Source organism: Cebus imitator, unplaced genomic scaffold (assembly GCF_001604975.1).
Source record: "Cebus imitator isolate Cc_AM_T3 unplaced genomic scaffold, Cebus_imitator-1.0 Scaffold10, whole genome shotgun sequence".
Lineage (NCBI taxonomy): Eukaryota > Metazoa > Chordata > Mammalia > Primates > Cebidae > Cebus > Cebus imitator.
In genome coordinates, this window is record NW_016107325.1 from 12,191,554 (window position 1) to 12,205,892 (window position 14,339).

Here is a 14,339-nt window from a genome sequence, read left to right on the forward strand (position 1 = left end):
AAAAAAAAAAAAAAAAAAAAAAACCATATCATATAAGGGGAGCATGCCATTCCAAACATCAGTTTTGATTTGAATATTTTTAAATAAGGCATTATCATAATATACATCCCCTAAATAATGTCTGCCTCTTACAGCTTTTCCCCCTCCTCTGCCTTGTCAGGAGGTCTATCGGTCATTGCTTGCTCCTATCAGCAGGCCTATGTCCAGCAGACTCCCCTATCTCTGTGCAGCTATCTTATGATTCTAAAGGAGGTAGAAAGGCCCACAGTTTCAGAGTGAAATTGTTCTGCTACAACCCAGCTGCATGGTTCTAGACACACTACTGAACCTCTTTAGGAATTCATTTCCTTATCTTTACAGTGAAAGAACTGGCCTGAATGATCTTTAAGTTCCCATCCAAACCTGAGATTTTATAATCAATATTGCTGAGGGCTGAAAAAATAGATTCTAAGTTTATGAGAATTGTGACCAAAGAGAGAATATAGAAACTCTGAATAATGGCCTCAGAGGGTAATATGCTTTAGTGCACAGAATTTATAGCATGTTATTTTTGGGTCTTCTGAGTTCTTTGTTGTGTTTCCAATAAATGAAGGTCCTCATTGGATAAATCATGTCCAGATACATGAGAAAGTATTACATTAAGAACTTTTGAAAAAAATTAAATGTGATTTTTTTTTTTCTGAGACAGAGTTTTTCTCTTGTTGCCAGACAATGGCTCAATCTCAGCTCTTTGCAACCTCTGACTCTCAGGTTCAAGCAATTCTCCTGCCTCAGTTTCTCAAGTAGCTGGGATTACAGGCATGCACCACCATGCCTGGTTAATTTTGTATTTTTAGTAAAGACAGGGTTTCACCAGGTAGACCAGGCTGGTCTCGAAATCCTGACCTCAGTTGATCCACCCGCCTTGGCCTCCCACTGTGCTGGGAATACAGGCATGAGCCATGGCACCCGTCCAAATATGATTCTTAAGTATACTTTTACATAAAAGATAAGAATTCAGGAAGAATTCTTCAAGTATTCAGAGTGAATTATTCCTTAATGAAAACTTTTGCTTCCAAACACATTTCCATTTGATATACCAACAAAATGACAGTGCATACTAAAAAACAATTTACCTATAACTACATCATGACCATCCACCAAGCCAGCAGAGAAGAGCTCCTGAGATACACCATCTGCCGTATCTGTCCAAATGTGAAATGAATATGTATTAGTGACTGTAACATAAAAACAACCCAGTACAATATAAAATATATATTTTTCATTTACTAAAATCACCCATGAGTTTTAATTCAACAATTCAGACTCTATCAGGAGAAAATCAGAGGCAACATGAAATACATTTTGCCACATGCCATTTACATCTTGCTATTTATTTAACAGAAGTTATACAAAATTATTTTTTTTCCACTTTTGGTGAACTAAAAAACTTGTGCCCTCTGGCTACTATATGAATTAATCTTCAAATACACCTTCAGAAGTTATAGCTGTTCCTTATGACACTGCTTTTCTTTCCTGCCAAGGTTAATCCCACCCACCATCATCAATCCTTTTCTATCATTAGAAGCTACCAAGTGAATTTATGGGAAAGGTTGAATGGGTAGCATCTGATACAACCTTATATTTGGTACAAATAGCCTATGAGTTTGTTGGACTATTAAGATGAGCTATTTAAATGTATGCTATTAAGAAACTCCTTTAACATGACATTGATCATCTGACAGCAACAGATTCATTGTCTTAGAAAAATGTGGTTGAATAAAATAACATACTTTCTCAATGATAAGTGACAGGAATTGGCAATCTCATAAGGATGGGACTAAAGAGGCTTCGGCAAGTGAATACAGCTGGAATTACTTAATTGAAAGGTTACGAATGAACATGATAACACTGTAATCTACTTGAAGGCTTTGTAAAGAGAAATTGACAAATTGCAATGTGCTCAGAAGAACTGTTAGAAACCCCCCATGATTTTACAAGGGAGCTGACTTGGTCCCCAGGGCCTTCAGATATTCTCACAAATATCCAGAACTGTAGCTTGATAAGAAGAAACTGGTTCAGCAGGCTGTAACACTCTAGGTGGGGGTTTGACAGAAATGTCTTCCAAAGTCTGGGGGCACCTGAAAGTACAGCTGCTAAATCAAACCAGCATCTACATGGAACTGCAGTTTGTGACAGACACTAAAAGCTGCCCTAAACATGAACTGCGTTTCCTTACTTCATCTGTGCTTCAGATGTGGTGACTAGGTAAGTGGGCTGATGTGTGTGTGTGTGTGTGTATGCGTATGTGTGTATATGTGTTTCCATGTGTGCATATACATGCGAGTGTGCAGTTGGAGATATATTTGTCTTTCAGAACTCTTGGGGTTTAAAAAGTTTGCCCAGGGTCTGACACATAGCAAATACTCAATAAATGGTAACTGTGATGATGATGCAGCAGGCAAAGCTCATTTGAAACACACCTTACACTTTATACTTCCAGAGAAACTGTGGTATTCTGCCATTTTACTGATTCCACTTCATAATGAAGCCATAATAAAAAGGAATAAAATGAAGTAAATGGCAAAGAAATACATAGGAATCTTACTAAAGTTCCATGTAAGATGAGCTTGTTTTAGGCTTTGTCCTTTTTGTCAGCAGTACAACACACACCTTGGCCCAGTATGGTGGCTCACATCTGTAATTCCAGTACTTTAGGAGTCCAAAGTGAGATGGTTGCTTGGGCCCAGGAGTTAGAGACCAGCCTGGGCAACATAGGAGACGCTGTCTCCACAAAGAGTAAAAAATTAGCTGGACATGCTGGCATGTACCTGTGGTCCCAGCTACTTGGAAGGCTCACTGGGAGGATCACTTGAGCCTAGGAGGTCAAGGCTGCAGTGAGCTGTGATCGCGACACTCCAGCCAGGATGACAGAGTGAAAACCTGTCTGTTTGAAAAAAAAAAAAAGAAAAAAAAACAAAAACCACCTTATAAATTCTCTTCATGATAAAATGATCCCATAATCATGGAAGTTAGGGTAGCATAATGAGAGGCTCTACTCTGAATATGATTTAGCTTTCTGAAGCAGCTAGAACATTCAGCCTCATAATCTGCATCTTCTTGGATGTTACCCAAATTGTTAGGAAAATAAGTGTATTGAATTAAAGAGCCTAACACCTAGTAGGCATTGGGCAGATAGCAGGCAGTCATTTGCTATATTTCTACTGATTGATCATCTGCTGAAGCATTTGGATGTGTTACCCATCATTTCTAAAATATCAATAAGATCTTAGATTTAAGTAAGGAGCTATAATGACAGAATGTAGCCAAAAATGAAATAATCAAAGTCGCACTGAGCAATAGCACTAAAACAGTACCAAAATGATTGACATTCCCAAATGATTCAAGCATACAGCATGTCCTACTGTTTTCAGGACTCCTGGGCACCAGATGAGTCATTCCAAAATGGGAAACAGGTACTGCTGGCTGGTCCAAATGGGAAATGTTCCGTATCTGTGTGTGTGCCATTAGGCAGTCATTTTGTATGCATGTAAGTAAGATACCAGTAATAGTTTAAACAGAAATGTGAAATAACTGTTATTTCATGTTTCATTAGTAATCTATTTTTTCTTTAAGCTGTTTAACATCCCTCGTGTCTAAACAGGATAAATATTCATGCATTAGTATCTACCTGGTTTCCATAGCATATAGGGCATACTAAACACAAAGGGCTTGTCTTCAAATGAGGAAAGAGAATATTTTATGTGTTTATGTTACAGCTAGTGCTTGGCTTACAACCATGATTGGTTCCAACAGACCGGTCCTAACATGATTTGATCATAAGTTGAGTAGGCTATATGTACAGTAGTGCGAAATGATGTTATAAAAATCTTTAAGTCGTATTTTATAATTTTCTTTCATTATTGTTATATATCATAATTTTCTTTGTTCATTTTATGCCATTTGTATCATCTCTACACCATTTTGTTTCTTATTTTTACATTCGTCAGGTTTAAGTAAAACACTGCATTACCAGTACAACTGGTTTAATATTTGCAAAACATACAAAATTACAAAACACAGGTGCATACAAAAATACAAAATACAGGTATAAAAAATACCATAGGAAACATTTTCCCAATTGCAAAACATATCAAAATATATGAACATGTATGAAACATTTTATTGGCCGCTGGTGCTTGGCTGCGGATCGTTGATGTCGTCATCTGAGGCAGCAGTTGGGGTTACCGGAGTTGGTTTTTTCATAAACATGGTGAGCTTTGTCTGAATTGTATGTTTCTTTTTTTCTTCATAAATTTCATGATATGGACGAAACACATCGTGCGCCATCCGTTCAACCCTTGCAAATCGTTCGATGTTTGGGTCCATTGCTTCGAAATGTATAAGAAGTTTATTGGGAGGGGTTTGATGAAAAATATCCAAGACACAAAACACAAATTGCTGTACTGAGTCTGGGATAACAGTTGAAATGGTGCACGCGAAGATGGTAGTGCTGCCGGAAGCTGGTCCACACTGTTGTACGCCCAGCTGGGCAACGTTTGCACTGCCAGACGCAGAGCAGTCGTGGCTAGCGATTGTGGTCGTAAAGTCGAATGGTTGTAAGTTGCATAGGTCATAAGTCAATCAATACCTGTATACATTTTATGCCATATATACTTATTCATGTGTATTTACAGCACAAGCATAATTAGCATGTGGGCTACACACAGATTTACTGCAAGCAAAGTCTGGAATACAGACAGCAACAATAGTAAAGAGGTGCAGTGATATATGCACAGTGCTTCTGTTAATAACGGGCCTGTGCTCTGCTGCCTAGTGAAGGCCGGCTGTCATTAGGCAGACAATGCTATGGGTTCTGTCTGCGCAACAGAAGCAGGAACTGGTAATCTAAATGTTGCATAGGCAGGTGGCAAAGCCAGTGCAAATGGCCCAGTAATGCTGACAGGGCCCTGTTACCCAAAAAAGTCCTGAGCTCATATTCACTTCTTTGTTACCTCTTAAAATTAAAATGGATTTTCATTGCCATAGTCAATTTCAAACAATCAGGTAAAAAGAAACAACCTTAAAATAAGAATCTGTTCTTTCTACTTGCTGTAACTGAAACATTTACTATATAATTACTGGATTTCATCACAGCATAGCCTGGCAATATTTTTATATTATGACAAAACAGATAGCTTTTTGACAATACTACCTGGTGCTGTACAATTTCATAAACCAACTCTAAATTGTCAAAGATGGATATCCCCAGAAAGAAACATCAATTAGCAAATCCATTAGGGCCTTATGTTCGTTCGTTCATTCATTCATTGAGGCCTCAAGTCGATTTATTTATTTATTGAGACACAGTCTTGCTCTGCTGCATAAGCTGGAGTGCGGCGGCACAATCTTGGCTCACTGCACCCTCTACCTTCCAGGTTCAAGCGATTCTTTTGCCTCAGCCTCCCAAGCAGCTGGACTACAGCCATGCGCCACTATGTCCAGCTAGTTTTTGTATTTTTAGTAGAGATGGGGTTTCAACATGTTGGCCAGGCTGGTCTCAAACTCCTGGCCTCAAGTGATCCCCCTGCCTCAGCCTCCCAAAGTACTGGGATTATAGGTGTAAGCCACCATGCCTGGCCTGTATATTTATTTTTAAAAGACATTTCATATTTAACTCAAATATTCCATGAATCCTGACATCTTTGCATTTACAGAATACTAGCAATCAGAGACTGGTGAGCCTATGGTCAAGTATTGCCAAGGAATATTTTGTTTGGCAGGTGGCTTTTGTAAAACAGAAAAACAGAACTGAACATGAGTGAATTTAGAGAGGAAATCCTCCAGTTTCCCCAAGTGCTCGCCATTCACTTTAGCTTCTGTGGACAACTGAGTTTGTGTCTTCCAATAACTGCAGGTGGGTCAAAGAGTTTACTGATGGTCCAGCTACCAAGCTAGAAAGTCCTTGTACTTCAGAGTTTTCAAAATTTTAGTAAACAGTCCCCAATAGAGGCTTCATGTAATCTGTACTGAGATCACAGAAGCAAAGTATGTTACCTTTTTGTATGATCCCACGGTTTGCTGCTCAACCCTCATTAGGACTGTTGTATGCTTCTCATTACATTCATCGTCATTTCCTTTAGGGATTGCATTGCCATACTAACACTTATTTTCATGGTTGAGCTAATAAATCTAACATATTTGTATGTACATTGTGCTGCAGGTATCACTGAGATTCATGTAGTCGGTAGTGGTTTGATTTGGAATCCTTAGGAGTATCAAAAATCCTTCCTTCCATCTATCTCTCCTTTCCTCCTTCATTTTTAAACAAAGCAGTTTTATACAGCAAATTACAACCACATGCCTGTAATCAATTTCTGCAATGCTCTTTGAGGCAATAAAATAATAACTTCAATTAAAACTTACCTCTTCCTGGAGTAAACTCAAATCGTATGTCATTAAGTTCCTTTCTGGAGTTTCTGAAATACATAACATATAATACATTAAAGTCTGGGAAAGCAGAGTTTAATTGAACTATATGTATTCAGATTTTTACAAGATGCTACTAACATGTGAATAACATTTTACAGTTTGAGGTAACCTCCAAATATTTTGTTAAATGGAAAAGACAGTTATGACAATAATAATTTGTTTAATTTGATTTGTTTAATTTGAAGAAATTTGTTTAATTTGATTGAATTTACCTTACATAAATATGCTTATATCACAAAATTCCAAAAACAAAACGCTCATTTTATAAAATCTGCATAAACAGGAAACCTTAAATATAATTTCATAATTAAAAATTTCAGAAGCCTTTAGTCTAAAATAAATGGTATCCACTGCATTTTCCATATTTTTTCTTGAAAATAGTATTTTATTATTTTTATGAGTGAAACAAACAGGAAAGATGGCCTCAGTAATAGAATTCAAGAAGTACTACACATTCAATAATGCAGCAAAACACCAAGAACAAGGTATGCACTTGTCAGTTTAAAATTTTATCTAAATTTAAAAGTTTTATATATTCAGTGGTCAATTTGCAACATTTTGCCCACTGAATATGTAAAACTTTTAGTAATGTAAAGGCTTACATAAAACCAAAAAATACAAATGTATATGCAATTTAAAAATTAAATGGCACTGGGGAGATATGAAATATATAAATATCTGAGATATAAGTTTTTCATTCATATTAATTTAAAAGAATGATAATAAGAGGCAGTGAGCTTTAATTCGACTAGTTTTAAATTTTTGAAAGAACACCAAAATATTGTATCTCTCAACAGATGCTAGAATTAAGGTTAATAAAAACATCTTAAGAAATTGCAGTAGACGCAGGCGTAGTGGCTCATGCCTGTAATCCCAGCACTTTGGGAGGCTGAGGCGGGTGGATCACTTGAGGTTAGGAGTTCAAGACCAGCCTGGCCAACATGGTGAAACCCCATCTCTACTAAAAATACAAAAATTAGCCAGGGGTGGTGGTGGGTGCCTATAATCTCAGCTACTCAAGAGGCTAAGGAAGGAGAATTGTTGGAACTTGGGAGGCAGAGGTTGCAGTGAGCCAAAATCACACCACTGCACTCCAGCCTGGGTGACAGCCTGGGTGACAGAGTGAGACTCTGTCTCATTAAAAACAAACAAACAAACAATTTCCCATAGGAAACATGAACTAGTATTAGTGCAGCCACTGAAAGGGTCTTAAGACAGAGTCAGAGATGGCCTGAATACCCATTCCCGAACATCCTCCTGAGGTGCCGGGAAATTGAGCATTCCACCCTAAAGCTCTGTGTAAAATCTCCTGGTCTCTGTGAACTGTGCCCAAACCACAAAGAAGCCAGTCTCTGGGCCCTTTTTGGTCCACAGCCTGATCTTGGTTCTTTACGTCCTACCACATCCTACCACACTAAGAGCAAGGAGGCCCACAAGGATACACAGGGCCTGGCACCCGCTGAAAGAATGCCCTTTTCTTCAGTGTCTAGAAAGCCAGCCCAAATCTCACACCTTTCCATAAGCAAAACAGGGAGAATAAAGGGCCAAAAACTCAAGACATGCCCAAGCCCACGCCCAGACATGAGAGCCTTGGACTTGAACTTTGCATCTCCCCTCAGGTGGGAAACCTGTGTCTCCTTGACTTTATCACTGCTCCCCTCAGGGCTAAAATGGGACCAGGGACTGCAGCAGTTCCTGTAGCTATGCTTCTTTTAGGACCTGTGGAAATCCAAAAACTGTGAAGATTGTGGATCCTCACCCTTAAAAGAAAGTAGATACAGCAGTCCCCCTTAATCCGTGATTTCACATTCCATAGTTTCAGCTGCCCATGTCAGTACAAAATCTTTTGAGAAAGGGGGGCCACATTCACATATCCTTTGTTACACTGTATTACTGTAAGTTCTATTTTATTACTAGTTCTTGTTGTTAATCTCTTACTGTGCCTAATTTATAAATTAAGCTTTATCATAAGTATGTATGTACAGCGAAAAACATAATGCATAGAGGGCTCAGTACTATCTTTAGTTTCGGATATCCATAGCAGTTTCAAAACGTGCCCTTGCAAAGATTTGGAGGGACTACCACACATAACCTATGCACAAAACTGTAGATAACTACAGAGGATTCAGAAATCATCTTGGACCCCAGACTAAAGAACCCTGCCCTGGTGCCTGTGGTGGGAGGAGTATTTGTGTGCTGCATTGTTTCAACAGCTAAAATTTCTTCTCTTTCTTTTTTCTTTTCTTTCTTTCTCTTTTCTCTTTCTTTTCCTTTTTTTCTTTTTCTTTCCTCTCTCTCCTTCCTTCCCTTCCTTCTTTTTCTCTTTCTTTCTTCTCTCTCTTTTCTCCCTTTCTCTCTTTGTTTCGATGTAGAGTCTTGCTCTGTCACCTGCCACCCAGGTTACAGTGCAGAGGCAAAATCTTGCCTCACTGCAACCTCTGCCTCCTGATTCAAGCAATTTTCCTGCCTCAGCTTCCCAAGCAGCTGGGACAACAGGCGTGTGCCACCACACCCAGCTAATTCTTTGTATTTTTAGTACAGATGGGGTTTTATCAGGTTGGCAAGGCTGGTCTTCAACTCCTGACCTCAAGTAATCCGCCTGCCTCAGCCTCCCAAAGTGCTGGGATTACAGGCATAAGCCACCACACCTGGCAAAGTTTCTTAATAAACTCCCAATGTCCTCACTACACATTTACATAGTGCTTCCATATATGTCAGCAGTTCTCAAACTTTTTGGTCTTAGGATCCTTTTATGTTCTTAAGAACTACTGAGGACCTCTAAAGAGTTTTTGTTTTTGTGGACTATATCTACCAAAATTTACTGTATTAGAAATTAAAACAGGTTAATTTTTTAAAAAGTATGAATTTATTTGAAAATGACAACCCATTATATGTTAATATAATTTTTTATGGAAAATTACTTTCCTCTTCAAGATAAAAACAACTCAGTGAAAAAGAGTCCATTGCTTCACATTTTTGTAAACCTCTATAATATCTGGCTTAGGATAGCTAGAATCTTAAAATTGTTTCTGCAATCTGTTGCAATATCAAATGTCATAGAGACAGCCATTGAAAAATTACACTGAATACGTTTAAAGAGTGAAAAAGGCAAGTAATTTCTTGATATTATTATAAAAATGGTTTTGACCTCATGGGCTCCCTGAAGGGGTCTCAAGGACTCCCAGGGTCACTGGACTACATTTTAAGTAACACTAATATATAAATGTACACACATACATATGTATGTATATGTATATGTTATATATATATATATATATAAAAAATCTCATTTAATTCCAATAATTAACCTTTGAGATATGCAAGGAGGTATTATTTGTTTTCCATTTTTTATGGCTATGTTCACTGGCTTCCCCAAGTTTACAAATGTAATGAATGGCTGAGGGAAGGCCAATAATTCCATACTGGAGCTACCAAATACAAATGGAAATGCTCAATTCCTTTAACTTTTAAGAGAAAGCAGTATTATTCCCCAAGATTTTGCATGTTACCATAAAACAGTTGCCAAGCATTCATTTCCTTAATAGTCTTGGTTTTCTGTGCCACGTATAAGCAATGATTCACTTCAAACTAAAGTAGTCCAATAAGAAAACACCAAGAGGAAGGCAAGTACTTATAATGTGTTTAGTAATAAAATGACAGGAGGAAACAATGAGGAATCTGGTTTGATATTAATTTGGGTCACTGTTCATTTCCTCTCTTTCTTTCCATCGGTCTTATTTAAATAAATTTATTCTAGTGAGGTCATGAGAAGAGAGGTGTAGGAATTGTACCCAGAATATCATTATGCACATCCTGATGCTTCAGATATTAATAACACAAAAGTAATATCCAACACCCATAATCTCTGTCTGTATCAACTGTGGTTCAAGTTATGGAGGCTGGGCAGTCAAGTCATTCTTTTATGGCTCTGAACCTAAAATACTCGCCTTTGAAAAGATCATAGTGATTGATTGTGAGTAGTAGGCTTGTCCCATCAAGATGAAATATGGTTGGGAAAATACCTAATTGGAGCAAACTACTGAAGGTCATCATTTTATAAAGAATTAATCTTTTCAGACTCATACTTAACACCTTTAATTGAAAGTACATTTAGCTTAATTGATATGGCACAGGACACTTGATTTCAGGGAAGCTGAAAACAGGTATGATTTAAGGCCAGAAACTAAGTCTGTGCAACTTTATAGAGGAAATGATAAAAATTTGAGAGTAACAGTTTCAGCACCCAGCCTGCCTTTGATAATTCTTATTAAAAATCCTTTTAATCCTAAAATAAAAATTCTTAAATTTGGTAAGGTATAGTCTGTTATAGCTCATTGCACTGAAAATGCAAATGCATACAGAACTCAGGCAGGGCATTTATTTTTTTTAAGTAGGTGATACAATTATATAGTCTAAAAATTAAAAGGTACAATAGGGGATTAAATAGTCTGTGAAAATTGGCCCTCTCACTCCTGTCACCCAACTACCTGGTTGCCCTTCCAGGGGCAATCAGTGTTTTATCGATTTGGTGCATACTCCTTGAGATGTTTTATGCATGTACTAGCAAATATACACATATATTGAATACAAATGATAGCATATTATATCCATTGTTTTGTACTTTGCCTCTCTTTTAACATAATACCATCTTGGAATGTCTCTGTATTAATTTGTAGAGTTTTCTCATTCTTTTCTTTATAACTAGTTTCCTTTGGGATGCTATAGTCTTTTTTAACCACTTCCCATTCTACGAACAGGCTGTTTCCAATTTTTCACTATTATAAACAGTGCTTCAATAAATAACCTTGTGTGTATGCCATTTGGAATATATATGGGTATAAAAACAAATGTCTAGAAGTGAATTGCTTTGTCAAAGGATATATGCATTTGTAATTGGACAGATATTGTGAAATTCCTCTTCATTTAAGTTGTACCCATTTCTATTCTTACCCACCATTTGTAAGCACCATTGCAGGAATTTTGAATAAATCCGAGTGTATTAATAACCAGGGAGATGGACCATGCCAGCCGCAAAGCTTCTTCCCCACCCAAACGGGACAACCATTATTCAGTGCCTGCAGGTTATGGCCAGACAGGTTGTACCCAATGTTGCTCAATATTCAGATTTGTCAAAGAAAAAAGAAATTTGAAATTTTATCTGACACTCCATAGTTTTTATTGTTGATACTTAATTTTAAAATGTTCACACTAATGTGTGGACCAGATTCAGTCTACTACCATTCATTAGTGGAGTCAAATATAAAATATAACTTCTGAGAGTAATACACAAACCTATTTCTGGGGATGAAGTTTTCTGAAATGGTAAACTTGGATCTACTAAAAAGAGTCATATAAATGATACACTGACCCACAGACTGAAGGCATGGGAGAAATTAATCATGGGAAAGAAAAATAAAGCCATTGGAACCTAACTAAAAGAAAATACAATTCATAAACTTACAAACTTGATATTCATTTTTTTTCCAGTTTTTGTATTTTTTTAGGGACAAGGTCTCACTCAGTTGCCCAAGTAGTACAGTGGCACACTTGCTGCTCACTGCAGCCTTGAACTCTCAGGCTCAAGCAATCCTCCTTCATCAGCCACCTGAGTAGCTTAAACTATGGGTATGTGCCACCATGCCCAGCTAATTTTTTAATTTTTTGTAGAGATGAGGGTCTTGCTAATTTGCCAAGGCTGGTGTTAAACTCTGGGCTCAAGTGATCTCCCTACCTCAGCATCCCAAAGTGCTGGGATTACGGGTGTGAGACACCATGCCCAGCCTGATTTTTAAAAAATGTTTAGTAATAATTGATGTTCAGTGCTAACAATTTTTTTTTTTTTTTTTTTTGCTATGTCCATTCAACATGAGTTGCTCAGAGACACAGACTGGCATGCATCAAGTTTTTCTCCTTGTTCTTTCAATTCATCTTCAAGTAACACAATGAACAATCCAAAGAGGCAGCTGGCTAAGAGGCTGGTGATGCAGAACACAAGTCAATACCTATCATCCCTTCCCGGTGGTGAAGGTGCAGAAGGCAGGTGCGATTGAAGTATATATTTTACAGGATGTAGCTTTTATCTGCACCTCTTAATGTACCGTGTCAGGACAATCTGACAGAGTTATTGCTCCTGGAGGGCTCCAAAGCCAAAATGTCGGCTCAGAACTATCTGCATTCTTCAGCCTCACATTACTGTCTCTTAGCCCATGCCAGCAACAGTATGAGGGCACTCACACTCTAAGACCCAGATATGATTAAAGCGGTAGAAATCCAAAGACCACTCATTGTCAAAGAGCATCAGACGCAGTAACTGTCACAGGCATTGTGTGCCCTCCACTGCAGGGATGCTCTCAAATGAGGATGAAAGGCAACTATTTCCCCAAGCTTTGAGGCTGGCAACACCACCAAGGGTCTCTGTAAGGGTGGCAGGAATAGTGGTTCCCAGACACCCAGGAGCAGCCACTCTTTCCTAAGCAGCAGAGGATTTCTCAGACAACAGCCCTCTTCTTCCGCACTTTACCCTCAATTTCCAGGTGTAGGTGCAGCTGTTAGCATCCAGGGAATTCCAAAGGGATTCCCACACACTCAACTCCTAGGCTATATCTGGCTATCGGGAGTAGGATGGAGGCCTTTGAAACAGGCTTTTGAAACAGTGAGGAATCAGTCAGGGCATCATTTTTAAATTTTTATTTATAATAAAAATTAAAATTTTTATAATAAATTATTTTTTAATTTTTATTATACTTTAAGTTCTGGGGTACATGTACAGAACGTGGCTTGTTACATAGGTAAACATGTGTCATGGTGGTTTGCTGCAGTTGTTAGTTTAGCTTGCCTCTTGTTCTACTCTGGGCACAGAACCAAAGTCCATCGCCGGAGTCTTAGGAGCAGAAACTGACTGTGGCTCCCACAGAGCTGGGCAGATACTTCTGCACCAGGAGGCTGCCTGGGCAGGATGAGGAGATAATGTGACCTGTGCAGATAGGGGTCTGAGTTCAAAACCACAAACTATTTATTTGCCCTTCTGTAACCCGTTTCCTCAACTGTGAGAGAAGGAAATAATTCATAGCTGCTGTGGTTTGAATGTCTCCCCCAAAAAGCATGTGTTGGAAACTTCATCCCTGATGTGACTGTGTAGGGAGGTAGGGCCTTATGGGAGGTGTTTAGGTCATGAGGGCTCCACCTTCACAGGTGGATTAATGCCAATTTTAAAAGTGCTTGAGGCTGTGAGTTTAATCTTTTGCTCTCTCTCTCAGCTTCTCTTTGCTCTTCTGCCATGGGATAACACAGCAAGACCCTAAGATGGTACAGCACTTCAATCTTATACTTCCCAGCCTCCAGAACCAAGAGCCAATACATATCTGGCCATTATAAATTGCCCAGTCTATAGTATTTTGTTATATTAGCACAGAATGGACTAAGACAACAGCATTTCCTATCTTCTTGGACACGCTTGATGTTTTACATATGCTATCTCACTCCAAACTCAAAGCAACTCTTAAAGCAAGAACTGCTCTTATCCTCTATTATTTTAGAGACAAGGAAACTGAGGCTTAGAAAGGATGAAGAATATCTCCAAAATCACAGTCGGAACAATGAAGCTGAACTGAAGCTGGAACTTTAAAAATGTTACATGTTATCTTTACCAGTGCACATCCCTTACCCCCTACTGGGTGCATAGATAGCATTTGTTGAATAGATGAATGAATGCAGAGCTTACAAGTCTGGCTTTTAGGAAGTGCCTCTCCCTGGCTTCTGTGACACCACCTTCTTCCAGTCTCCTCCAGTTCCCCATCTGCCCTTTCTCTGTGTGCCCCAAACACTCCTCTACCTCTGTATGGCTGTCTCTTCAATGTTAATGTTCCATC

General features: G+C 38.4%; 1 protein-coding gene across 1 annotated transcript in view; it reads right to left on the minus strand.

The window, feature by feature from the left end:
• The window catches only part of STK39 (serine/threonine kinase 39), a 325,035-nt gene that overhangs the window by 63,873 nt on the left and 246,823 nt on the right, over window positions 1-14,339 (minus strand). Inside the window, exons 15-16 of the mRNA XM_017548524.2 lie at window positions 6,406-6,458; window positions 1,116-1,184 (exon numbers count right to left, since the gene is read on the minus strand). Coding sequence (XP_017404013.1) covers window positions 1,116-1,184; window positions 6,406-6,458 — 122 coding nt within the window. The remainder of the gene's footprint in view (window positions 1-1,115; window positions 1,185-6,405; window positions 6,459-14,339) is intronic.